General features: G+C 37.5%; 2 protein-coding genes across 6 annotated transcripts in view; one reads left to right on the forward strand and one right to left on the reverse strand.

Annotated features, from left to right (window-relative positions):
- Positions 1–1,829: 1,829 nt before the first annotated feature.
- Positions 1,830–23,750, reverse strand: HSDL1 (hydroxysteroid dehydrogenase like 1). Of its 3 annotated transcripts, none has more exons than XM_056810226.1 (6): positions 23,577–23,741; positions 20,774–20,845; positions 13,761–13,993; positions 5,949–6,394; positions 5,540–5,764; positions 1,830–3,363 (listed from the first exon to the last, which is right to left on the reverse strand). In XM_056810226.1, the coding sequence occupies exons 3-6, from the start codon at positions 13,978–13,980 to the stop codon at positions 3,265–3,267; spliced, it is 990 nt and encodes a 329-aa protein (XP_056666204.1). In that variant the 5' UTR covers positions 13,981–13,993; positions 20,774–20,845; positions 23,577–23,741; the 3' UTR covers positions 1,830–3,264. The 3 variants fall into 3 exon arrangements, with proteins under 3 accessions (XP_056666204.1, XP_056666211.1, XP_001374727.3); XM_056810233.1 differs by lacking the exon at positions 23,577–23,741 and adding an exon at positions 22,004–22,213; XM_001374690.4 differs by lacking the exon at positions 20,774–20,845 and having other exon boundaries at positions 23,577–23,750.
- The window catches only part of DNAAF1 (dynein axonemal assembly factor 1), a 39,344-nt gene continuing 36,957 nt past the window's right edge, over positions 23,666–26,052 (forward strand). The window contains exons 1-2 of one of the 3 annotated variants that reach the window (XM_016427772.2): positions 23,666–23,815; positions 24,196–24,327. In XM_016427772.2, the coding sequence (XP_016283258.1) occupies positions 24,204–24,327 (124 nt within the window). In that variant the 5' untranslated portion in view covers positions 23,666–23,815; positions 24,196–24,203. The other 2 variants (XM_016427773.2, XM_016427774.2) reach the window with 2 other exon arrangements.

Here is a 26,052-nt window from a genome sequence, read left to right on the forward strand (position 1 = left end):
CACTTTTTACTGCTCAACCCCAGTACCATGGTACCATCTTCTCTTGGTCCTCCCATCCGTGCCTCTGGTCTGCTATTCTGTCATCCATAAGCTGCCTCCTAACTTGTATAACCCAAAGCTGTGTCCTAGGCTCTCATGTCTTTGCCGATTTCATCGATATCCATGGGTTGTTCTCATCTCTACACCCATGACCCCCACCAGCCATCATCTCTCCTAATATCTAGTCCTACATTATGATTGTTTCCATTTGAATGTCACTTGGGACTCAAAATATCCCAAATAGAAGTGATAACTTTTCCCTAAAACTTACCCTCCCTTCCCTGTTTCTCTGAAGGTTACCATTCTTCCAGTCCCATGTAATTTCTCATTCTCTCACCCCACATATCCAATCAAGTGCCAGTTGTGGTTTTGACAAAATGTTTCCATCCTTCTTGTCCACTCACAGCCAAGCCATCACCCTTATTCAAGTTCACATCATTGCTGGCTTGGATCATTGCAATAACCTTATCATTTACTTCCCTGCCTCCAATCTCTCCTTTCACCAATCCTTCCTCCCCCCAGCTTCTAAAGTTCTCTTCCTAATGCACAGTTCTGACAGTGTCACCCCTCTGCTCAATAAACTCTGGGGGCTAACTTTTTAATCTCAAGAATCAAATATTAATTCCTGTTTGGTATTTAAAACCCTTCAAAAACTGGCTCCAGCCTACCTTTAGAGGTTTATTATATACTTCCTCCCAAAGACTCTGTGATCCAGGCAAGCTAGCCACCTTTCTGTTCTTTACAGACATTTCACATCTCCAGTCCCTTCTAGTAGGTTGTCCTCCATGCCTACAAGGCAGACATACTTTACCTCCACTTACAATCCTCTCTCCAACAAAAAAAAGTACCTTATATTTATTTTGTGCATACTTATACAGTATTTTTAAAGCCTTAGTATAGTTTTAAACTACTGAAACTTTGAATTTCAAATAGACTTTTGGGGCACCTTGTATGTGGACATATCTTTTCAAATAAAATAAATTCCTTGAGGGCAGTGACTCAATTTTTGCCTTTGTACCTCCAGCACCTAGAACAGCAACTGGCCCATGACAGGTGCTTAGTAAATAAATACTTGGTGCTTTTTGCCAGTAGTAACTAAGAAGTAAAAATATTCCACCTTGTTCCATTTATTCTTCTTCAGTTAGCCTATAGAAAAAGACCAAGCTGCACAGAGGGAATAATTGGGGAATCTGAGAAGGGTAAATAGCAGAAGAGGAGTCAGAGGAAGAACAGGGGAGAAAATAACAGGGAGATAGGGAGTGCTGTGAAAATGTTCAGTGGATCTGGACTATAAGAATTAAGGAAAAGGAATTCAGCATCAGAGGGCAACAATCTCTTAACAGACTGTGTGTGTGTTTTTTCCTTCTGTGTGTAAATATATATGCATACATACACACACAAATTCATCCATATGAATGACTAGGCAGAGGGAATTCTGGGATGGGGATGCTCCCAGGGAATTCTGGGATGGGGATGCTCCCTCTACCAGTGAAGGCCTTAGCTATAATAGCACACAGAGCATGGAATGGCTTATTTGTCCAGGGTCACAGGGTCTTATCTGTCAGAGGCAAGGCTTGATTTCAGATCTCCTGGTAACAATGATTACCCTGTACAGCAGGCATATGACCTTTTGCCTATATATGCATATATACTTATGTGTACTTATATATCATTTCATTAAAAAACAATTGCACAAGAGTCATGATTTATAAATAATTTTATATATATGCATATATATGAGTGTACTTAATTGCATATTGCTTCATGAGAAAACAATTCCACAAAAGTCATGATTCTTAAATAATTTTACCAGGCTTATGAATACTCAATATATTTGCATCGAAATCACAAAATTAAATCCTGAATTATCAATATGTAAATAATAACATTACCTTACATTTGTATAAAGCTTCACAGTTTTGACAGCACTAGATGGTTTTCACAAGAGAATTTTCAAATAAGATACTATGATCTAAACCAAAAACATCACACACATTATATTTCAGAACTAACCCTGTCTAAACAGGTTAGTCATTTTTACTCCAACACAATTATTCCTTTTATTCATTACATTCATTGCACAAACTAAGAATACACTTCTAAATACACTTCTGTTATTTTGTCAGATACAATACAAAGTATTACACATAATTTACTCCACATTTTAATTACCTCAGCAAACAATTGAGTTTATACCAATAAATGCTGTTGGAACTGATTACCACATAGAAAACTGTGAGATAATTTTCTTTCTAAAGGGCAAACTTTCAGTAAAAAGAAAAAGATCACGCTGAAAATCAGTGTATTATCCAAAAGAATTATATAAATGAAAAAATGCTTGAGATACTTTATGATGTATTTTTGCAGCTCCAGCAATGGGCTAGCTCCATAGTAAGTAAGAACTTAACAGAAAGTAATAAATTATACTACTAAACTGTGGTAACAAAACTTGAGAGGTTTGTCTTTTGTAAAGAAAAGGATTTAAATGCTTTTTTTAAATCCCATGAAGCTCCCACTCAAAGCCATTTAGCATATCTTTTAAAAACTGATTTGCCCATTAGTTATAAAGTTGTTCATATAGATCTCACCATTTTCTAAAAATGATCAACTTTCAAACTTCTCTAATACAATTCTGTTCTTGGATGAAAAGCAGCATCTTCATCGGAAGAGATTCAAACTACAACATCTATGTAATAATACAATACACATAGGTAGTTGGATTTCTACAGCTACTAACTTAACCAGGCATTTTTAGCTTCAAAATAATTCTTTAAACACACCTTTTCCAGTTATTTTTTTAGAAATAATAATTCTTGAAAGGAAAACACATGACCACTCTCAAAAAAAGAAAATTTAAAATGAAAAGACTCAACAAATCAAATTGAGAATACATTTCAATTTCAGTTCATCTTGGTTCATAGTACAATACTGACTCACTTGACATAGTTTTTCCAAAAGCTTACATGAAAAAAAGGAATACCCAACTCTAGGCTTCCTAGATCAGTTCTCCTCACATGCAATATTAACACTGTGCCAATGTCTTCAGGCTGCTTTCCATCATTCTTTAAAAGTACCATGTCTGCTTTACCAATGATGCAACGATAAGGTGCCAGCAAAATAGTGAAGAGCAAATACACAATTAAAATGAAGTGTTGTTCTTCCAATGCTCTGAATACTGCAGGTTCCCATAACTTGGCAAGACTTCCTAAGGTGATATATCCAGGTTCACAATCTATGGGATAAGGCCTCATGACGCACTGAATTGTTGATAATATTTGCTCCCCATGCCCAGAGCCACTCTGGCATATACTGTGCAAAAAGAAACTAAAAAGAAAAAGGGGGGAAAGTTACTAACAATACTAGAACCCCCCCAAATTATAATTATCACTAAAGGTACCAATTAATAAGGCTTCAGAATATTCATCAGTTCTTAATAGTCCAATACATATATGAACACTAATCATATAAAATACTATAAAACAGAAAGCACTTGCAGAAAATACTGATTTAAACCTTCAGTTCTTTAATACTTTTGGTCATTTAGAATCATCACAGCCTAAAATCTGAAAAATCAGGGAAATTTCATTTAGTTGAAAATTTTAATCCTTCATTAATATCCTACTCTGATGTTTCTTTATGATATGTTAACACCCCTGCATTTTTAGGACTATAGATATGTTAATGCCCCTGCATTTTCAAGACTATAAGTTGCAGATCTGAAGCTGAAAAGACTTCTAGTATGAATCAGGCATCAGACTGTGTGTCTGTCTTCCTAGACCAGTGAAGTAATAACCCTCTCTGAAGATTTGGCCATTACATAATGGATTCTTGGGGCAAAAGAAACCCATTAAACCCATTAAGGACGTGGTGTGCAAATTTATTTTTACTCCTAACAGTCTTTTTTGCATTATGAGGAAATGAAGTACCCTGAATGCTTACACTGGCTCCACTCCTGAAAAGTCATTAGACTCACACATGCAAAGTTTCCATTAATGAGAGGCTATTTTTGTTGAATTCTTTATAAGTTCAAAACTTTGCATGTTTTTTGTTTAGTGGAATATATGTGTGTACAAGTATATATGTGCATCTATACATATGTAAACACAGCTTTCCTAGTTTATATATGTATAAATATAAAAATATATGTAATATATATATAAAATAGGAAAGCTATGTTTTTCAACCATACCACTTACCAATTACATGTGGAGGATAATTAAAACTTATATTAAACATACTTATAAATTTTCTTTTATCTGTAATAACAGATTTCCAAAATTTAATGGTCCACCCTTTGAGAACCACAGATATAGTTCTGTGGCCAATTACATGAATAGAAAGCTTACTCACATGATGAAATCATGAATCCTTAAAGTATTAAATACCAAAGTAAAACGCTTAATATTCATCTTGTTGATAGAAAACAGAATGCTCATGTCTTCCTCTGATGAGTGTCTCTTTTGGGAATGGCTCTAAAAATCTGGGACCAAGTAGGATGGAAATGAATACTAGTTCAAAATAAAATAAAAATTTCTCCATCCTCTTAATCATCCTGTCCTAATTAAAGCCTTTTGTGGTGTTGGCTTCAATTGCTAATATATGGTGGCACATTTCCTGATTTTTATAATAATTAACCTAAGGGAAGGTATATATTAATTTATTTTCCAATCAACTCTACCCTAGAATGGGACTGGTGTCTTATTTTAAATATCACAAATGGAAAGCTAATAATGAGAGCTTATTCTTCCTGCCAAATTTGTGGCATGTTCTCAGGCTGAAAATTAATAGCAACAAAGGTTAAAACTAATATTATTTCTTAATAAGAGAAGAAATGCTTTCCAAACCAACATTAATAGTTAAATAGTATAATTCTTCCAGATTCCCTTTCTATATGTTTTGCAGGCTAGAACCATTTCCCTATTTTTATACCTTGACACCTAATGCACAGCATACACAAGGTCAATACTTAGTATCAGTTCCAAGGCAGAAGGTAAGGGCTTAAAAAAAGACTGTCTTTAAAATTCATTACTCTGTGGACAAACTACTGCTGTGCCCCTGAAGTCATGGCTAAGCTGTCCTAAAGATGACCGACATTCAACGCATCTGTCACCAGGCCCATATTCAAAACATTTCTAACTTTGTACAAACTGTCAGAGTGTGTGCCCACTGGCATAGTCTTTTGAGAACCTGGAGAGCACCTCTCTACCACAATACGGTATCGAATTTAAAAATGTTTTTTGCTCTCATCTGCATTTATGTAGAGGAGCACTTCTAATCCATAAGATATATCCATTTTAATTTTTAACAATTTTAATGCAAATATTACAAAAAGGGAGGCTCCCATGACAACTAAAAACACAGCAAATCAATGTAAGAATAAACCAAAACTTTCTGCTTCTCAACATGAGCCTTCATTTAAATTTTCTACAATTCCTAGGAATCATACAAAAAAGATTAAGGTTATTCTGACTTAGATGAGATAAAGTTCAAATCCTCTTACCTGAATTGAATGAAACCAGTACCCAGTGGTCCTTTTCGAGATTCCAAGAGTCGCAATGGCATGATGCGCATATACTTTTGGTGATGGCACCAACCAAGAGAAACCATGTAGAAAGCTATGCCCTTTCATATGTGTAGCTACAGAGAATGGAATTAAACTCTGTACAAAAATTCCTTTAGAGGCATATTCATATTGCAATGCTCTGCTGAAGTGGTCTAAGTAAGCCTGTTTGGAAAAAAATGGAAAAAAAAAAGAAAATATTTACTTCTCATTTTCTACTAAAGTAAGATGTAGTTGGTGCTATACTAGTTGCAGCTATACTAGCTACAATTAAAAGTATGAGATATAATCAATGATTATAGCATTAGTTTACAATAGGGCTCTATTTCCTACCCATAATAGTCATCACCTTTGATGCTGAATATGCAGTCATTTGGGGTGTAGGCTTGCAGCAGGAGCCAGAGGAGATGTTCACAATCGCCCCCTTCTTCCTTGACACCATTCCTGGCAATACTATATGGACCATCAAGCTGGCAGCTGCGATGTTTACGTCAATAATGTCCCACAGTTTGTCCTCAGAGACTTGAGTGAAATACTGTGGGTAGGGATAAAACACTCCAACATTATTCACCAAGATACCGATGTCTTTGTCTTGTAAAGCTTCTCTAATAAGCAAGTAAATTCCTCGGCCATTGGAGAAATCCGCGACTATAATCTCTGTTTCAACTTTGTAGGTCTGAGCTAAGGTTTTGGAAAGCTTGTGCAGCTTCTCTTCGTTCTGGCTGATGAGGACAATGCTGAGACCCCGGCTTGCTAACTCTTCAGCATAGGCTTTTCCAATGCCATCTGTTGCACCTGTTAGAAAACAGAAAAGGTTTTTACTGAATTAGAAAAAACCATAACAAAGTTCATTTGGAAGAACAAAGGATCAAGGATATCCAGGGAAATAATGAAAAAAAAAAATACAAAGGAAGGTGGCTTTGCAGTCCCAGATCTCAAACTATAGTATAAAGCAGTGGTTATCAAAACAATTTGGTACTGACTAAGAGACAGAAAGGAGGATCAGTGGAATAGACTGGGGATGTGTGACCTCAGTAAGACAGTCTATGACAAACCCAAAGATCCCAGCTTTTGGGTCAAAAATCCATTATTTGACAAAAACTGCTAGGAAAACTGGAAGACAGTGTGGGAGAGATTAGGTTTGGATCAACACCTCACACCCTACACCAAGATAAACTCAGAATGGGTGAATGACTTGAACATAAAGAAGGACACTATAAGTAAACTAGGTGAACACAGAATAGTATACATACATGTCAGACCTGTGGGAAGGGAAAGACTTTAAAACAAAGCAAAACATAGTCACAAAATATAAAATAAACAATTTTGATTACATCAAATTAAAAAGGTTTTGTACAAACAAAACCAATGTAACCAAAATGAAAAGGGAAGCAACAAATTGGGAAATAATCTTCATAACAAAAACCTCAGACAAATGTCTAATTACTCAAATTTATAAAGAGCTAAATCAATTGTACAAAAAAATCAAGCCATTCTCCAATTGATAAATGGGCAAAGGACATGAATAGGCAGTTTTCAGCCAAAGAAATCAAAACTATTAATAAGCACATGAAGAAGTGTTCTAAATCTCTGATAAACAGAGAGATGCAAATCAAAATAACTCTGAGGTATCACCTCACACCTAGCAGATTGGCTAACATGACAGCAAAGGAAAGTAATGAATGCTGGAGGGGATGTGGCAAAGTTGGGACATTAATTCATTGCTGGTGGAGTTGTGAATTGATCCAACCATTCTGGAGGGCAATCTGGAACTATGCCCAAAGGGCGATAAAAGACAGTCTGCCCTTTGATCCAGCCATAGCACTGCTGGGTTTGTACCCCAAAGAGATAATAAGGAAAAATACTTGTAAAAGAATATTCATAGCTGTGCTCTTTGTGGTGGCCAAAAACTGGAAAATGAGGGGATGCCCTTCAATTGGAGAATGGCTGAACACATTGTTGGTGATGGAATACTATTGTGCTCAAAGGAATAATAAAGTGGAGGAATTCCATGGAGACTGGAACAACCTCCAGGAAGTGATGCAGAGTGAAAGGAGAAGAGCCAGGAGAACATTGTACACAGAGACTGATACACTGGTACAATCAAAGGTAATGGACTTCTCCATTAGTGTCAATGCAATGTCCCTGAACAATCCGCAGGGATCAAGGAGAAAAAAACACTACCCTCAAGCAGAGGAAAAACGATGGGAGTAAAAACACTGAGGAAAGGCAACAACTTGACTACAGGGGTGGAGGGGATATGATTGAGGAGAGACTCTAAATGAACACCTTAATGCAAATACCAACAACATGGAAAAGAGGACACATGTGATACCCAGAGGAAGCACACATCGCCATTGGGAGGGGTGATGGGGGGGAGAAAAAGAAAATGATCTTTGTTTCTAAGAAATAATGTTTGAAAATGACCAAATAAAATAATGTTTAAAAGGGGGGGGGGAAGGAAAAAAGAAAACAGAAAAGGTAATACAGGATCTGAGTATCTTTTGTGGTGTGCAGCACTTCAAATTTGGTGTTGTGACCATTAGACAAGGATATCAAAGAGAATTGCGGAGGTTAACAGGGAATCAAGCCTGAATTGCCATGTCTCACATTAAAATGATGAAATGCTAATATAATAGATGGTAATACTGTGGAGTACTAGGTTTTAAAAACCTACAAATGGAGCTAGATCATTCAATAAATCCAAAGCGGCAGGGAGCCATGCAAGGTTTTTGAAGTGTAGTTTTGAAGAAAAGTGACACTGCTAGACCAGTGCCCTGGGAAGAAGAATGAGAGAAGAAAACGGGGACAGGTGCAAGAGACATTGTGGCAAACAGATCAAAAAGCATGCTACCTGAGGGGTGGAGGTGGGGTGAAAGGTGGGAGAGAAAAGTGTTAAGATAACAAGGGCTTCAAACCAAGATGACTAAGATGGGGGAGCCCTCAATAAGAACAGACAAGTTTAAAGAGTTAGGTCAATGTCATTCAACAAACACAGATTGTGTGCACAGAATTGTGCTAAATGCTAAGGATACAAAGATACTAATGAAGTAGCTCCTACAATCAAGGATTTAATATTCCAATGGGAGGATAACATGTATGTATCTAAATAAATAAAAAATATAATCAAATTAATCTCAAAGGGTGAAAGAGTACAGAGGAGATTGGACAGTCACATGTAGAAGGGAGCACTTGAGGAATAATGGAAGGAAACAAGCTTTTATTAAATGCCTACTATGCGGCAGGCACTGTGCTACACACTTTACAAATATCTCATTTGATCCTCACAACAATTCTGCAGGGGAGGTATTTCCACTTCCATTTTAGAGCTGAGGAAACTGAGGCAGAGAGAATGTAAGTGACTTGACCAAGGTCCCACAGCTACTAGCAAGTGTCTGAGGTGGGATTTTTAACTTATTTCTTCCTGACTCGGGAGCTAGCCCTCTATGTGCTGTGTTTACAGAGAAAGAAGGTTCCTAAGAGGTATAAAAGAGAAGGAAATGCATTTCAGACATGGAGGCGGGGTGGGCAACGGTCTGCACAATGGCAAGATATCATATACAAGGAACAACTACTAAGTAGGTCAGTATATCTGGTACAGAAAGTATTTGAAGGGAAGAAACAGAAAATACCCCAGAAAGGGTAAATCAGAGTCATACACTAGCTTTAAATACAACAGGGGGAGCGGGGAAGAAGATGAAGAGTGCCTTATAGAAATATGTAATAAGGCAGAAATGCCAAAAGGCCATCAAAGCAGAAATGTCCCGAAGGTAGTTTGTATGTGATGTTAGAGTTCAGGAAAGAGATCAGTCTTGGATATATAGACTTGAGAATGGTGTTGTAGAGGAGGTAACTGAACCCACAGGAATAGATGGGATCACTAAGGGAGACTATAGAGAAAGAGTAAAAACTTGTAGTCAAGTCAAGAAAGATTGATGAAGCACTGACATATTTGTCAGGCTGGACTAATCTCCACACCAAAAAAGTAAAATCAGTTCTTGCCCTCAAGGACATCACAACCTAATGGGGAAGACAGCATGCAAAAAATTATGTACAAGATACTGTAGGGTCCCTTTGCTTAGGGTATGGGATACAGTTAATAAAACAGCAAAGAAACTTGAAAGGAAGATAGACGAAACAGGAAAAGCAGCAGGGAAGCTGGGAGAGAAGTATGCTGCAACAGAGTGGCTGAACCAGTGAGGCATATGAGCATAATGGAATACTGTGCCATAAAAATGACAAAAGGGATAGCTTCAGAGAAACCTGAGAAGTCTTATATGAACTGATGCAGGGCAAAGTGAGCAGAACCAGGAGAACAATCCACACAATGACAAAAAGTGCTCAACTTTGAAACACAACTGGGGAGGACCAAAGATGAAGTATGTTCCCCCTCTCCTGTTATTAGAGTGGGTAGATTCCAGATGTAGAATGTAACAAGCATTTCTGGCCACTATGGGAATTTATTTTGCCTGACTATATACCTTTGTTATAAAATTTTTGTTTCACTTTTGGGAAAAAAAAGGGGAAGTGGAAAGAAAGGAAAATCAATGTTTGTTCATTTAAAAAAACGAAGATATTAATTTAAAAAGTATGTTGGTACTCAGGGAGGAAGAGGTAAAGGGTGTTGCTGCCCCAAAATCAAAGGACTGATTGGATATTTAGCCAAAAAAAAAAAAAGCTCATTACCAAGGCACAATGTATAGAGAGCTAGGCCTAGAGTCAGAAGGATTTCAGTTCAAATTTGACCTCAGACACTTCCTAATTATATGACCCTGGGCAAGACACTTAACCTAAACTGCCTAGCTCTTACCACCCTACTGCCTTGGAACTGAGTCTTAGTATCAATTCCATGACAGAAAGTGAGGATTTTAAAAAATAAAAAAGTAATATGGCAACATTCAAAACTATTCATACCCTTCAATCTAATGATTCTATAAAATCTATATTCTGAAGATTTTTTAAAATAGTATTTTTCCCAATTACATGTGAAAACAATTTTTAACACTTTTTTTTATTTTAAGTTCCAAATTCTCTTCCTCCCTCCCACATTTCCTCACCCATACCCCTTCCTGAGATGGTAGTCAATCTGAGATAGATTTACATGTGCAATCAAATAAAATATTTTTCTGTATTAGTCATTTTGTGAACAAGATCTTGAAAAAAAAAGAAAGTGAAATTATTTTGGTCTACATTTAGACATTAGTTCTTTCTTTACAGATGGATGACATTTTTCATGATTAGTCTTTGGAATTATATTGGATCACTGAATTGCTGAGAATAGGCAGGTCATTCACACTTTCATCAAAAGTATTATTGTTCCTGGGCACAATGATCTTCAAGTTCTGCTCACTTCAGTTTCATCAATTCACATTAAGTCTTTTTATATTTTTCTGAAATCATTCTGCTTATGATTTCTTATAGCACATTAGAATAGCATTACAATCATATGCCATAACTTGTTTAGCCACTCCCCAACTGATGAATATCTCCTCAATTTCCAATTCTTTGTTACCACAAAAAGAGCCACTATAAATATTTTTGTTAATGTAGGTCTTTTTCCCTTTTTTTAAATATTTGGAATATAGACTTAGTGGTAGTATTGCTGGATTAAAGAAAGGGGAATGTACAGTTACTCTAAGAATATTATTAAGAGGAAAAGGATCCTTTTTACAAAAAAATTATGTAATTTTACTTATATAAGCAAACAATTCTGAAAAAAAAAACCCTTATGTCCTATAATTGAGGAATAGCTCAACAAACTGTAAAATAATAAAATCATGGAAAAGCAACATGTTATGGTGAATAGAAAGCCAGAATTGGAATCATATAGACCTGGGAGCAAGTCTTGCACCTGACATAAACCTATCTGTGTGGCCATGGTCAAGCCACCTAATCTCTAGACAGTGAACACTCTCAGAGGAGAAGATGATTTTCTTTGGTAGAGGAAATTTCTTCCCCAAGCACCCATACCAATTAAATCAGAGGCCCAGTTCTCTCCTCAAAAAATAAAATGGACTATTATTGTTCCATAAGAACTGACAAATCATGAAGATCCAAAAGAAATATGGGGAAATACCCATGAAATGGTCAAGAAAGTCCAAATCTGAATAATTTATACACAATGATTATATAAAAAACAATATCTACCAGGGATAGTGAGGGAAACTAGACCTGTGATTTTATTGGTAAGGAATCTCTCTCTCTCTCTCTCTGTCTCTCTCTGTCTCTCTCTGTCTCTCTCTCTCTAGGTCAACACTTTCTCTAAAACTTACAATCTTCAAGAATATAATGATGATAATGATGAGACAAAATTTAACATAGATAGAAGAAAAAGGATCTGTAGGCAAGATAGAAGGAAATAAGACATTACTGTGTTAATACACAAATAATAAATAACTTGGGAGTCTATGGAGTGATTTAATCTTCTTACTATTTATCTGAATGCTTGTATTTATGGTTATTCAGTTCAAAATTTTTTTATAATAAAAATTGGTTTTGAAATTATTTTCATGTTTTGGTCAGCAAATGTATTCCTACTTCCAAAAAACTGATCTCTAATTTTGTTAGTAAAAAAATAAAGGTGGTATGCTGAACAATAACTGACTATTAAATGCTCAACCAGAACAAAATTTCTGTAAATTAGAAATTTACTTAAAATTAAGTTGACTGTATAACCCTGAATTTCTATATTTTTCTATTAAAAAAAAACACAATAAAATAATGTTTAAAAAAAACCTTCAATAACTCTTACTTGAATGTGGATCAAAAGAAGGATCTTTCCCATGTTGCAACAAAACAATTCTATGAAGGGGAAACTTCCCAAACTCCTAACTTCATGAGGCCCAGGCAGAAGCAATAACCATTTCAGAGAATGAAAAGGAGTTAGAATAAAAGAGGAAGAATCATAGAAAGGGTACAAGGCTGAGGAACTGCCCTCCCACCATCATCATTCCATTCTAGTTCTGGCTTTGTGGCCAGGTGGAAGTTTACTTAGGTGAGTCCTTTCCTTTCTCTGAGCTCAATGTTCTCAGCCTTAAAATAAGTAAAATGAATGATGTCATTAATGAGGACCTTTCCAGCTTTTACATTCCATGAAAATCTTTTTTTTATTTTCTTCTAAACATGGAGTGGAAGGGTCACACATGGCCTTTTAAATAGTATTTTCTTGTCAAAGTACCAAAATAGCCATCTAAAGAAGTTAAAGGACTTAACCCTTGATTTCACTGGTCTAAGGCAGTGGTTGTCAAATTTAAATAGAAATGGATCTCTGACTATCTACATTGTATTACATTTTTATTTATTTTATTAAATATTTCCGAATTACATTTTAATCTGGTTCTGGTTACCTTTATGGAAGTGTTTGACACTTGGTATAAGAAACTCCAGAGTAGGTGAACTCCCTTTACCAATAAGGTGGATTGATACCTTCTCTGCATCTTATGGTTTCAAAGTACTCTAGAAACCTGAGAGAGAAAGCAACTTGCCTAGGTCACAGAACCAATGTTATCTCAGAAATAAAACCTGAACCGATATTTTCCTGCCTTTAATTTCAGCTTTCTACCCAAAGGACATGTAGATGCAGTAACTAGAGTGCTGGGCCTGGAGTCAGGAAGACTCGTCTTCCAGCGTTCAAATCTGGCCTCAGATACCTACTATCTATCGATGTGACCCTAAGCAAGTCATCTGCCTGTCTGCCTCAGGGTCATCTATAAAATGAGATGGAGAAGGAAATGGCAAACCATTTTAGTATTTGTGACAAGAAAAACCTAAATGAGGTCATGAAGAATCAGACATGACTGAAAAATGACTGAACAACCATCATCCATTATGCCATACATAAATAAGTTTCTTGGGGGCAGCTGGGTAGCTCTGTGGATTGAGAGTCAGGCCTAGAGATGGGAGGTCCTAGGTTCAAAATCTAGCCTCAGACACTTCCCACCTGTGTGACCCTGGGCAAGTCACTTGATCCCCATTTCTAGCCCTTACCACTCTTCTACCTTGGAACCAATACACAGTTTTGATTCCAAGACAGAAGGTAAGGGCTTAAAAAATAAATAAATAAATAAATCAAATAAACAAGTCTCCTAATTTAGAATACAAGATATTAAATAGCAAGTTAGATTTTAATGAAAGTCAAAGTATTGATAATTTATTTTCTTACCACTGACAACTGCCCATCGTCCATATTGTTTAATGAGATCAGCTCTGCTCACCAATCTAGGGATGAAATGCAGTCTGATCAAGCTGTAAAAGTCACATATGATGGTGATACTTTTTCTGGCAGTGTACCAGGCTCCAACCAAAGCTAAAGCTTCCATGTAGCAATTGCAAGACCTGGCAATTTCCCTGTATAAGAGGTAGAAACTGTCAACAGCAGCCATGGCTAACAGAACCCTGAAAAAAGAAAAAAGAAAGAATGATAACATCAATAAGAGCACCTTTGCCTAATAAATTAATGTCATATGTGTTTCCACCTGGAAAATTATCTGCTTTATGAGAATGTGACTCTTTAGCATGAAAGTACTTTTCAGGATAAAATATATTATAGTGTCAATTCCAGGTCCCATGAGAAACGAGATGGCAGACTAGATATTTTTTCCTATCCAAATAACCTCTCAAATCTGTCCAAAACAAAAACTATGCTTCAAAGATAAAACAACTTCAGCTGTTTAATTTTTTTTTAACTTCAATAACTCCTACTAGAATGTGTATCAAAAGAAGGATCCTTCCCATGTCATAACTCATTGAAAGGGAAACTTCACAAACCTATAACTTCATAAAGCCCAAGCAGCACAATAACTATTTCAGAGAATGAGAGGAATTAGAATAAAGAGGACGATTTGTGAAGGAGCACGATATCATGGGAAAAGTACAATATCCGGACTGAGGAACTGCCCTTCTGTCACCATCACTCCATTCTAGTCCTGTCTTTGCAGTTGGGTAGAAGCCGGATAATCTTAAGTAAATCTTTTCTCTTTTCTGTGCTGAATGTTCTCAGCTTTAAAATGAGAGAATTGAATGATGTGGCTAGGAAACTCAAAATCCAAAAGGTAAAAAAACCTCCTCCCAAACCCACAAACTGACACTTAATGACCCTGAATTTTATTCAGTACCTCCCTCTTCTACAGACCCAAGGACATGATGTGGGCTTGCAACAATGCCCACTCCACCACATCAGTCTCCCCTCTGTCTTTCCATTGCTACAGAGACCCAGGGTCCATGTTGTAAAATTTTGCTCAATCCTTGACAGTCAACTTGGCCACAATCCTTCAGGAGCAACAGCCTACTGGGGGCTGCAATGCAGAAGCACCAATACTGCGAAGTTCCAAACTGCTAGTACCAGGGAGTGCACAGGTCACAGTAGTATGAGACACTGTGTGTGTGGAAACTATGTGGCATTTTCCTAAGTCTGTAGGAAAGAGAACAGCAGCCAGCTGGGCCAGTTGGTGTATCATAATTTGCCCAGGGTGGAAGGAGGCCAAAGCACTTTGAGATCCAGTCACAAGAAAATCACAACAGAAGCATATATGGTCCCCAGATTTCATAACAAGTTCATCTATCTATGAATAAATATTATAAAACAAAGGAAAACAATCCAATATTGCATGAGACAGATGACTCTGGAATTTGAGGTGAACATGGAACCACAGCCCACTCTTCCTAAATAGTTTAAAAGAGAAATGAGAAGCACCCTTCACAGCAAAAAATAATGAGCATAATCAAAGAACTGGAATCCAAAATGAGAAACAAAAGAAAAAAATTGACCGGTAATGCAATTACACTAAAGGTCAATCTAGAAGAACAGAAGGAAAAAAATGTTAAAAGAATATATGCTTCTACAAACAAAGCATACTGAACTCAAAGGCAGGACTGTGTGGAGATATAGTCCTAACATCTAATCTTGGGAAAGATTAGAAAACAGAAAGAAAACCAGGGGTCAATATCACAGGTGAACAAAAATGTTAAAATCCTACCTATCAAAAGACCACAGCAATTTATCCAAGAAATTATTCATTCTGATCAAATGTGATTTATACCAGAAATGCAAGAGGATAATTCATCATTAGGAAAATAATCAACATAATTATATTAAAACTAAAACATCCAAAACTACACAATCATCTCAACAAATGCAGAAAAAGCCTTTGACAAAACACAACACCCTTTTAGTTAAAAATCACAAAAAGTATAGGCATAGGAAAATTTTTTTAACATAATAAAAAGCAATTCTCTGAACTAAAAGCAAACACTATATGAAATAGGAGATACTCTATAATTTGTTCCTTTTTTTAATTATTTTTTATCTTTAACATTCATCTTAAATTTTTTGATTAACAAATTCTCTTCCTCTCTCCCTTTCCTCACCCATTGAAAAGGCAAGCTATATACTAGTTAAGAATATGAAGCTACAGAAAAACATACTTCAATACTAGCTATGTTGGAGTATGAAAAAGCAAGAAAAATAAAGTTAAAAAATATGTGTCAATCTGCACTCACAATCCATCAGTTCTCTCTAGAGGTAGATAGCATTTTTTATCATGAGTCCTTTGGAATTGTCTTGGATTGTTGTCTTGATCCGCAAATCCTTCGCAGTTCATAATCTTTACATTATTGCTATTACTGTGTACAATGTTCTCCTAGTTCTACATACTTCACCCTGCATCTGTTTGTGTTAAGTCTTTCCAGGTTTTTCTGAAATCATCCTGTTCATTATTTCTAGTAGCACAACAGTACTCCATCACAATTACATACTACAACTTGTTCATCCATCCCCCAAATTATAGACATCCCCTCACTTTCCAATTTTTATTATTATTATTTCTTTGGGATACAGATATAGGAATGTCTAGAACCTTTTCCAACAAATACAGGAGGGAAGTAAAGATGCCCACTCTTATTTGATGCAGATCTAGAAATGCTAGCAATAGATATGAGAAAGGAATTAAAAGGAATAAATTCTTGTTTGCTGATAATGATAATTTACTTGATACTAATTGAGACAATAGCTTTCAGCAAAGTTGCAGACTACAAAAATTTAAAAATCAACAGCATTTCAAAACACAAGAAGCAATAATAGAGAAATCCTATTCTAAATAAGTACAAAATGCATTATATATCTCAGAAGAAACTCTCTAAAACACACAAAAGACATATAAAATCAATTACAAAGTGCTCCTTAAAGAAATAAAGAACAACCTAAATAGATGAAGGAATATTCAATACTTATGGCTAGGCTGTGGTGTTATAACAAAAATGACAATACTACCAAAATTAATTTATACTTTATTTGCTATTTTGATCAAATCATCAAGAGGACACTTTACAGAATTTGATAATGTAATAACAAAATTCATTTGGAAAAAACAAAAGAGCTAGACTATGAAGGGAAATGATGAAAAGAAGGACAAAGGGGAAGAAATGGGCCTTCTGGATCTCAAATTATATTCTAAATCAAAACCATCTGATATTGGTTAAAGACTAGAGAGAGGTCAATGGAACAAATTATACATGGAAGATTCAGAAACAATAGAACTCAATAATGGAAGGTTTTATAAAGCGGAAAACAAATTACCTGGAAAAAACTGCCTATTTGATAAAAGTTGTTGGGAAAACTGGAAAGCAGTCTGTAAGAAATTGGGCTTAGACCAACACCATATACCACACTCCACAAAACAAAGTCCTAAACATGTCCTAAATGTACATGTGACCTTAATATTAAAGATCATACTGTGAAAAAAATTAGAGGAGAAATAGTTCATTTACCTCTCACATTAATGGGTAAAAGATATTTCTTAAACAAGACAGAGGCAATTTCAAAAGACAGCTAAGGTTGATTCTTGAAACTAAAAAGCTTCTGCCAGACATTAAAGCACTAAGAAGAGGTTGAATGAGAAAAATTCTTTGTATCAAAACATTATGGGGGCCAATGAGGTAGTTCAGTAGACAGAGCTGGGTCTAGAGATCAGAGGTCCTGGGTTCAAATTTGGCCTCAGACACTTCCTACCTGTGTGATCCTGGGCAAGTCACTTAACCCCCATGGTCTACCCATTACTACTCTTCTGCCTTAGTATTGATTCCTAGATAGAAGGTAAAAGTTTTAGAAAAAATAAAAATAAATTTAAAAGCATGTGATTTATAAATTGAGTTCAGTAGAATTTGGATCTTCAAGATGCTGTCCATGTCACTCATTTAACAGATGAGTAAGCAAAAGGCCAGTCAGAGAAAAGATATGCCTTGCCCAAGATCACACAACTTATTAGCAGTATAACTAAGTTATAAGAACCTAAGGATTCTAATTCTCACTCATTTTTGTAGTCTCTTCTATTACACTCTTCACTGGTTATTTTTTTCTCTTACTAAGAATGCTGTATTACATTCTGTATTGAATCATATTTCATCAAGTTTACAGATTATGCTAATAGAGAAAATATAAAGATTATGACAAAGATTATAAGGTAGGAAAGCCAAATTTCTTAGAATTCCATTATTCTACCTTGTTTACATGACTTATCTTTCAGATAAGCAAGGCATAAAGTAAATAAAGTCAATACAAAATCTGTGTGAAACAAAATTCTAAAGGAAAAATGAGTGGAAGAATTGTACCCTAAAGAGTGAAAAAAAAAATGAATGGCAAAGAGGCCAAGAAGAAAAAGGTAAGTAAACAGGCTATTTTCAAAACCTTTTTAAACCTTAATGTAAACTGAAGAAATTTGGAAAGGAATGAATGGCCTCATCTTTCAAATTCCTCACAAGAAAAAAAAAGGGGGCCTTATTTTAACTAACCCAATTAAAATTATTCCAGAGGATAAGGAATTAAAGAGAAGATAAATTGTAACTATAATAATATTTCTTAACTCAAAATTCTTAAATGACTAGAACTTTCAACTGTGTTCAGAATAGTGAACTTTCAATGTGCTTAAATGGATGTGAAAGGGTAAGTTCCAAAGCTGGAAAATAAAAAGAAATACACCTGGAAAAGAATATAAGGTGGTCTCATATCAAGAATGTGCTTTCCAGTCTCCAAACAATGTAAAGCCTACTAAAGGAATGCCTCTGCAATAAAGGGAACCTACCATCTCCCCAGGAAACCTATTGCACTTGGGGGCTGCTATCAATGTTAGAAAGTTTCTCCTGAAATCAAACCTAATGTTCTTCATAATGTCCATCCATTGCTCCTGGTTCTGACCTGTGGGGCCAACCAAGCAGAACAAGTCTACTCCTTCCTCTTCCATATGCCAGCCTTCAAATGCCAGAACAAACTATAAGAACTCCCATGAAGCTTCTCTTCTCCAGGTCCATTTCCTCCTCTCAAGTCATGAACTTAAAGCCTTTCATCACCCTGGTTGCCCTCTTCTGCTCACTACAGTTTATCAATGGCCATCTTAAACTGTGAAGCCCAGAACCACACCTAGATCTCAAACTGCATTATAAAGCAGTAACCATTAAAACAATTTGGCTAATATGGCTAAGAAATAAAGTGATGGATCAGGGAAACAGATTAGGTACATCATACACAGGAATGAATGACCATAGTAATCCAGTGTTTGATAAACCCAAAAGTTTTCACTATTTGACAAAAACTGCCAGGAAAACTGGAAACCAGTATGTCAGAAACTAGGTATATATAGTCTTGCTGCATATACCAAGATAAGGTCAAAATAGGTACATGATTTAGATGTAAAGGTGATACTTATAAGCAAATTAGGGGAACAGGGAATAGTTTACCTGTCAGATCTATGGATAAGGGAAGATTTTAGGATCAAACAAAAGAGAATTATGAAATATAAGATGGAGAATTTTGATTATATTAATTCAAAAGGTTTTACACAAACAAAACCAATACAACCAGGACTCAAAGGAAAGCACAAAGCCAGGAAAAAAAATTTTTCATAGCAATTATCTCAGTTTAAGGCCTCATTTCTCAAATACACAGAATACTAGGTCAAATTTACCAAAATTCAAGTCATTTCCCCTATTGATAATGGTCAAAAAGGATATGAACAAGCAGTTTTCAGATGAAGAAATCAAAGCTATCGATTATCGAATGAAAAAATGTTCTAAATCTTTGATTACAGAAATGCACATTACAACAGCTCTGAGATACCATCTCATACCTATCAAAATGGCTAATATGACAGAAAAGAAAAATGATAAAATATTGGAGGGGATATGGGAAAATGGGGACACCATTGCATTGCTGGTGGAGTTGTGAAGGGATCCAACTATTTCAGAGAGCAATTTGGACTATGCCCAAAGAAGGCCAAACCATTCTTCCTGCAGCTCAAAATTGCATTAGTTTTTTTGGCTGCTACATCACAGTGATAACTCATATTTGATCTTGCAGTCCACTAACACTCTCCGATCTTTTTCAGCACACCTTGCTTGTACTTATGAAGCTGAAAAATCTGCACCCAAGTAAAATCTTGCACCCGAGTGCAAGATTTTACATTATCTCTATTCATTTCAATCTCATTCCGTCTAATATCAAGACCTTCTCATATTCTGCCTTTGTCATCCAATGTCTCAACTTTGCCATCTGCAAATCTGATGAACATGCCTTCTATACCCGTATCCAAATTATTGATAAATATGACAAAAAGCACAGGGCCAAAGCAAGATTCCTAGACTCCAATGAAGACCCAAAATGACAATATCCCATTCATAACTACACTATTAGTCCAGCCATCCAAATATCTACACTAATTAGTTTAGCTATCCAATCAGTTTTGAATTCATCTGGCTATTACTATATAATCCATACTTTATTTTCTCAACAAAACAGTATGAAAATGCTACAACAAAAGCTTTGCTAAAATTTAGGTAAACTTCTGTATACAACATTCTCACTTACTAGTTTAGTAATCCTGTAAAAAGGGCAACAAGAGTACCCAGGCTTGATGAAGTCATCTTCATCAATGATGAATCACTGATTCTTTTTCTAGAATTTCTTTAATTATCTACTCTAGAATTTTCCCAGGAATCAAAGTCATTTAAGCCGGCCTGTAGTTTGAAGGCTATGTTCTCTTCACTTTTTCAAGTGGAAAACATTTGCTATTAGCCAATCTTGCAGCAACTCTGAAATTTTTCTATCTTTAGCAATCAAGTTCCCCCCCTTACCCACCCCACTTCCCTATAGAAGATCTATAGAAATCCAACCCATCTTTCAAAGCATACCTTGTGCCTAGAGTCCTTCACAAAGCCTTCCCTCATCAGTCCAGTCCTAAGGGATATCTCTTGATTTGTTATCTGTGAAAATCATTTGGAATTTATAAAATTGTAGGATTAGAAGAGGAAGGAACTATTGAGGACACCTATAGAATCATAGCCCAGATCTTAGTAGCCTTCTAATCAACCCACTCATTTTACAGAGGAAACAGGCTTAGGGGGGAAAGGGGTAATAATTTTTTACTGTAAATATATAAATTCACTGTAAATAATAGAGCTGGAATTCAAACTCAAGCCCTCTGATTCCAAACCCTTGCTTTAAATAAACATCACTATGTTTATTTAAATGTTTCATGCCTTATCTCCCCACTAGACTCTAAGTTAGTTCCGGATGGCCAGGCAACCATGGCTTTTATTTCTTTTGTAGGTCCTCTTATCACCTCACATAGTGCTCTGTACAAAATAGGTAAGTCAATAAATATCTTCAATGAATAAACTTAAATATTAATAAATGGGCATTTAGTAATATTTATAAATACAAATATTATTTAGTATATTTATTTAAATATAAATGTTACTAAATAAAATTAAATATTACTCAATGAGAATTGCTCCAAGAAGGTCCTAATCATCTAGGATATTTTCCCCAACCTTTCTGTGAGGGCAAACTTAAATGCTGAAAAAAGAAAGAGAATCCCTGGTATATACTAGCTTACTGGTGTTTCTTCATTGCCCCTAGTCGAATATGTTAGGAGACTAGAAAGGTTGGGAAACAATGGACTTTTTATCTAGTGAAAAGAGTAATAGGATCAGAGGTGTGAGACCTGGATTCTAGTTCAGGGCAGCTAACCACAAAAATTTCTCTGGTTTTCTCTTCTCTATTTGTGAAAGTTTAAATAATAATAGTACTTTTCTCTATTCAAAAGTTATGTTTTGAAACAAATGAGGTAATATGTACTAACTCTGGATGTTTAATTTTAAGTTACTACATAAATTCAAAGCAGTTATCATCATTAAGCCTGCATAAAACATTTGAGATCATTCATATTGAAACCTATTTGCAAGATCTTGCAAATTCTTAATCTAAGAAATGCTACCCTGGTGCATTAGCATCCTTTCATCTTTTTATCCCTAAAAACCACTTTGAATCAATTAAATACTCAACATAAAGCTTTTTTTTATTAGTTAAGTCAATAAAAGGTTTACAAAGATAAGCCAAGGAACCTGAAGCTCACCAACCTCCAAAAGAGCCTCTGAGCCCTTTAAGAACATGGGATGGGTTGAATTTCTGATGATGGGGAAGGACTAGGACAAACAGGGATGGACCTGGAAAGGACAAGACTGAACCTGAAGGAAGAAAGAGATGGCAAGTGCCTGAGGTTGCAGAGCAGGGGGATGTAAGACAGGAGAATTGTGCCTACTATGGGTCAGGAACATGTCAAGTTTTAGAAAGACTAAAGGAAGAATGTGGATAGTGTCAGGCTGTAGCCTGGCTTGAAGAGTTGATGAAATGGATGGGATGCAGTGGAATTGTTTGTCAACTCTGGGAGTGGGGAGGGAGACAATATGAATCCTGTAACTTTGGAAAACTTATGTGTAAAATTGTTATTGGGATAAAATAAAGATAAATGTTTTTTAATGGATGGGATGTAGCCAAGTTTTGTCTTGACTAGAAAAGGGATGGGGCCTCTATTCAAAAAGGTAATACTAGGTTGGGGCTAGGTTGAGAATAAATGAAGAATGTACAGGAATGGTACAGACATTGAGAAAGAGAAAGGGGCAATAAAGTCAAGACAGGGACATGAGTAAGAGCTCTTGAGGGAGAAGGAATCTGTGGAGGGCTCAGGAGGGGAGAAAAGGGAAGGATCTAAAGAGTGTGGGGGTAGGACCATGGAGGGAGTCAAGTGGGGACATAGGAAACAGGTCTAAGGGAGAGGATAGGGTCAGAACCTGGGGAAGCAGCCAGGGAAGGAAGAGATGGAGTCTGGATTCGGAGACAAGACCTGTGGGAAGAAAAGGGGTGAGTTCTGGAAGGGCCTGGTCTTGATCTGCGAGAAGGGCTCAGGTAGGGATAGGGCTGGCCTCAAGCCAGGATGGGGGTGTCAAGGGTGCATGGGGCCCCAGGAAGAGTATCAGAACTCAGATGGGTTGGAGGCGAGGACCCAGGGGAGAGGGGTTCTGGAGAAGCTCCAGCCGAGGAATGGGAGAAAAGCTCCAGTAAGGAAGGAGACGGGAGAGGGCTTCTGAGGGGGCTCTGACCAGGGTAGCTGGTCTGCCTGAAAGGGAGGGATCACAGAGGGCTGCTCAAGTGGGGATGGGACAAGGGGGGCGGGGGAGGGGCTCAGGTCAGGGGCTTAAGAAGCGGCTAGGGAGAGGGTTCAGACTGGGATATTGGGGGGGAGGTATCAAGAGAGGTTGGGAGGGGCAGGTCAGGTAAGGGACCTGGAGCCTGCCAGAACCTAGGGAAGGGCTCAAGTGAGGTGGGGGGAGTAAAGGGCTCAGGGTTAGAAGGAGGGGCTGGGAGGGGGAGGGAGGGTGGTCCTCAGGCCCGGAGCTTAGAAGGTATGGGGGAAGGGCTCGGACGGTGAGTGGGAGGACTCGGGAAAGGATGGGGGTTGGGGGGAAGTCTTCATCGGGGGAGGAGAGGATTTTCGGACACAGAAGGGAACGAGGTGGGGCGGGGCATGATGGGGCGGCGATGCCTGCCTGGAACCGGGTTAGAGATGAGCGGGGGAGGGGGGGAAGCTCAAATAGAGACGGGCCCGGGCCCGGCGGGGCGCTCCGGGTGGCCGGGGGTAGCAGCAGGCCCTACCTGCGGACGCGAGATGCCCCTCCAGCAGCAGCTCCCGCCAGTCCAGGGACAGCGCCACGCCCAGCCCACCGCGTCTGCCCGCGCCGCACCCCCCACGTGACCGCGGCCCGCGGGGCGGAGCCGTTGGTAACACAGGGCCGTCCGGGGCGCGCGGCCGCGGCCGTTGCCTTGACGACGGCGAAAGCGTTAGGGCGCAGCTGCGGCGAAGCCCCAGCTGGGGGAGGAGACTGAAGGGAAAGGTTAGGATTGCGAGAGTCTGGGAGCCAGGTGGCGGGTAGGGTAAGGGATTGCGCCTAGGAGGGGGCTACGGACCGAGGCTCGAGGAGGGGTAAAAGTGCTTGACCCGAATCCTCATTTTCTGATGCCACACTAGTTCGGTCACTTTAGACACGTCGGTTCTCTTCCCTTGGCCTCAGTTTCCCCATTTGTAAAATGAGGTGGGGGTGAACCAAATTGATCTTTAAGGTCTATTTCTACAACATTTTTTACTAGTTGTGGGACTCTATTGGAGAAAACGTGATTAAACAACAAAAAAATTAAGTGATTTGGGAGTAGAGTTTCTAAGACGGTGGAGAGAGCCTGTTTGACCACCGTCCATAATATATATGTGTGTTTGCAGAACTAAAAATGCATCCAGAATCCGGAAAGCCTGGCCAGGAAGATGGAACTGAGCATGGGAGTGTGCCAGAGGAATCTGAAGAGTCTTCAGGGGACTGTAGAAATGGAGAGAGTGTGCTGATAAACAATGCAGGTAACCCTTGTGCAGGGAACCCAGGCTGTTCTACCAGAGCTCAAACTCGACAGCCACCATTCAACCACTTATGGGTGACCTCGAGAAACAATCACAACAACTCTTATTTCTTCAGGATTTTAAGGTTTTTAAAGCACTTTATTGCAACTCGGAAAAAACAATCAGTAAATATGTATGAAGCACCTATTTATGTGCCAGGCACTGTGCTAAGTGCTAGGAGAAACAAAAGACTCATGGAGTTCACAATCTAATGAGGAGAGAGGGCATGCAAACTAACTATATAGAGGATAAATAGGAAATAATGAATAGAATTAAAGGAGTTGGTAAAGGCTTCCAAAAAAAAAGAGATTTTAGTTGGGATTAAAAGGGAACCAGAGAAGACTGTAGACAGAGTTGAAGAGAGTAGTCCAGACATGGAGGTCAAACTAAAGAAAATGCTCAGAGCCTAGAGATGGAATATTTTGTTCATGGAACAGCCAGGAGGCCAGTGTTCCTGGATTGAAGAGTATGTGTCTGAGGGTGGTTAGGTCACTCTGTGAATTGAGAGCCAGGTTTAGAGGAGGTCCTGAACCAATACATAATACACAGTATTGATTCTAAGATACATAGTATTGATTCTAAGATAAAAGGTAAGTTTAAAAAAAAAAAGAATGTGTCAAGAAGTAATTTCTACAAACACTGGAAAGGTAGGAGGGAGTTAGATTATAAAAGGCTTTGAATGCTAAACAGGAGTATTTTGTAATTGATCCTGGAAGTGGCAAGGATTTACCCCTATGTCCTATCAAAACTGTAGCTCATGATCCCCAATTGATGTATATGTAAGCTTTTACTTTTTTTATCCAGAGAAAGTAGTTCCAAACAAAAGCATGTAAATAACTATAGCTTGTTGCCCAGGACCCCTCAAACTCTGGATTCAAATAGACCTCCTAAGACCAAAGATTAATTTTCTCTTGGCAAATATATGGCCACCTAGAGTTTTTGCTGGGAAATCTCCAAATATAAATGTTTGTGTTTAAGTAACCACCTCCCCATCTGCTAATCAAGCAAGTACTTTAGATTTTACTTAAAAAGTAACAATTTTAGAGTAACTTTAGGTAATAAACATTGGTAATGGGTAGACCACCCAAGATTACCTTTATTTTATCCCAGAGGAAATGGGGAAAATTAAAATGTCCTAAAGGTACCTACTAATAACATGTTAGGGCAGCTAGGTATTACAGTGGATAGAGTGCCAGATGTGGAGTGGGAGCACTTGGGTTCTTCCTAGCTGTGTGATCCTGGGCAAGTCAAGTAACCACATTTGCCCTCCCTTTGCTGCTCTTCTGACTTAGAAATGATACTAAGCAAGAAGGTAAGAGGTTTTTGTTTTTTTTAAGCCTATAAACAATCACAGTTCTCTCCAGTGTTTTATTTTTTTATAAGGTTCTAGGTTCTTCTAGGTTTAACTTTCCCTCATATTTTAGACTTTTTTTTGGAAAGGAACAGATCTTGGGTTTGCCAGAAGCATTAGTAGACTAAATTCTAGGATCTCATTGCCTAGGAAATCTCCCTCTTCTAATTAGAAGGCAGAGGTTCAGGAATGAAATTGTCCCTGAACTCTACTCAGGCCATGTAACCGGATCTCTGATATGTTTTTCCTGGACACTAAACTGTCTCTTATTCTGGAAAACTCTGTTCTTGGGTCTCTGTTCTCTCACCTATGGTCAGAAAAAGGAAAAAAAAATC

Source organism: Monodelphis domestica, chromosome 1 (assembly GCF_027887165.1).
Source record: "Monodelphis domestica isolate mMonDom1 chromosome 1, mMonDom1.pri, whole genome shotgun sequence".
NCBI lineage: Eukaryota > Metazoa > Chordata > Mammalia > Didelphimorphia > Didelphidae > Monodelphis > Monodelphis domestica.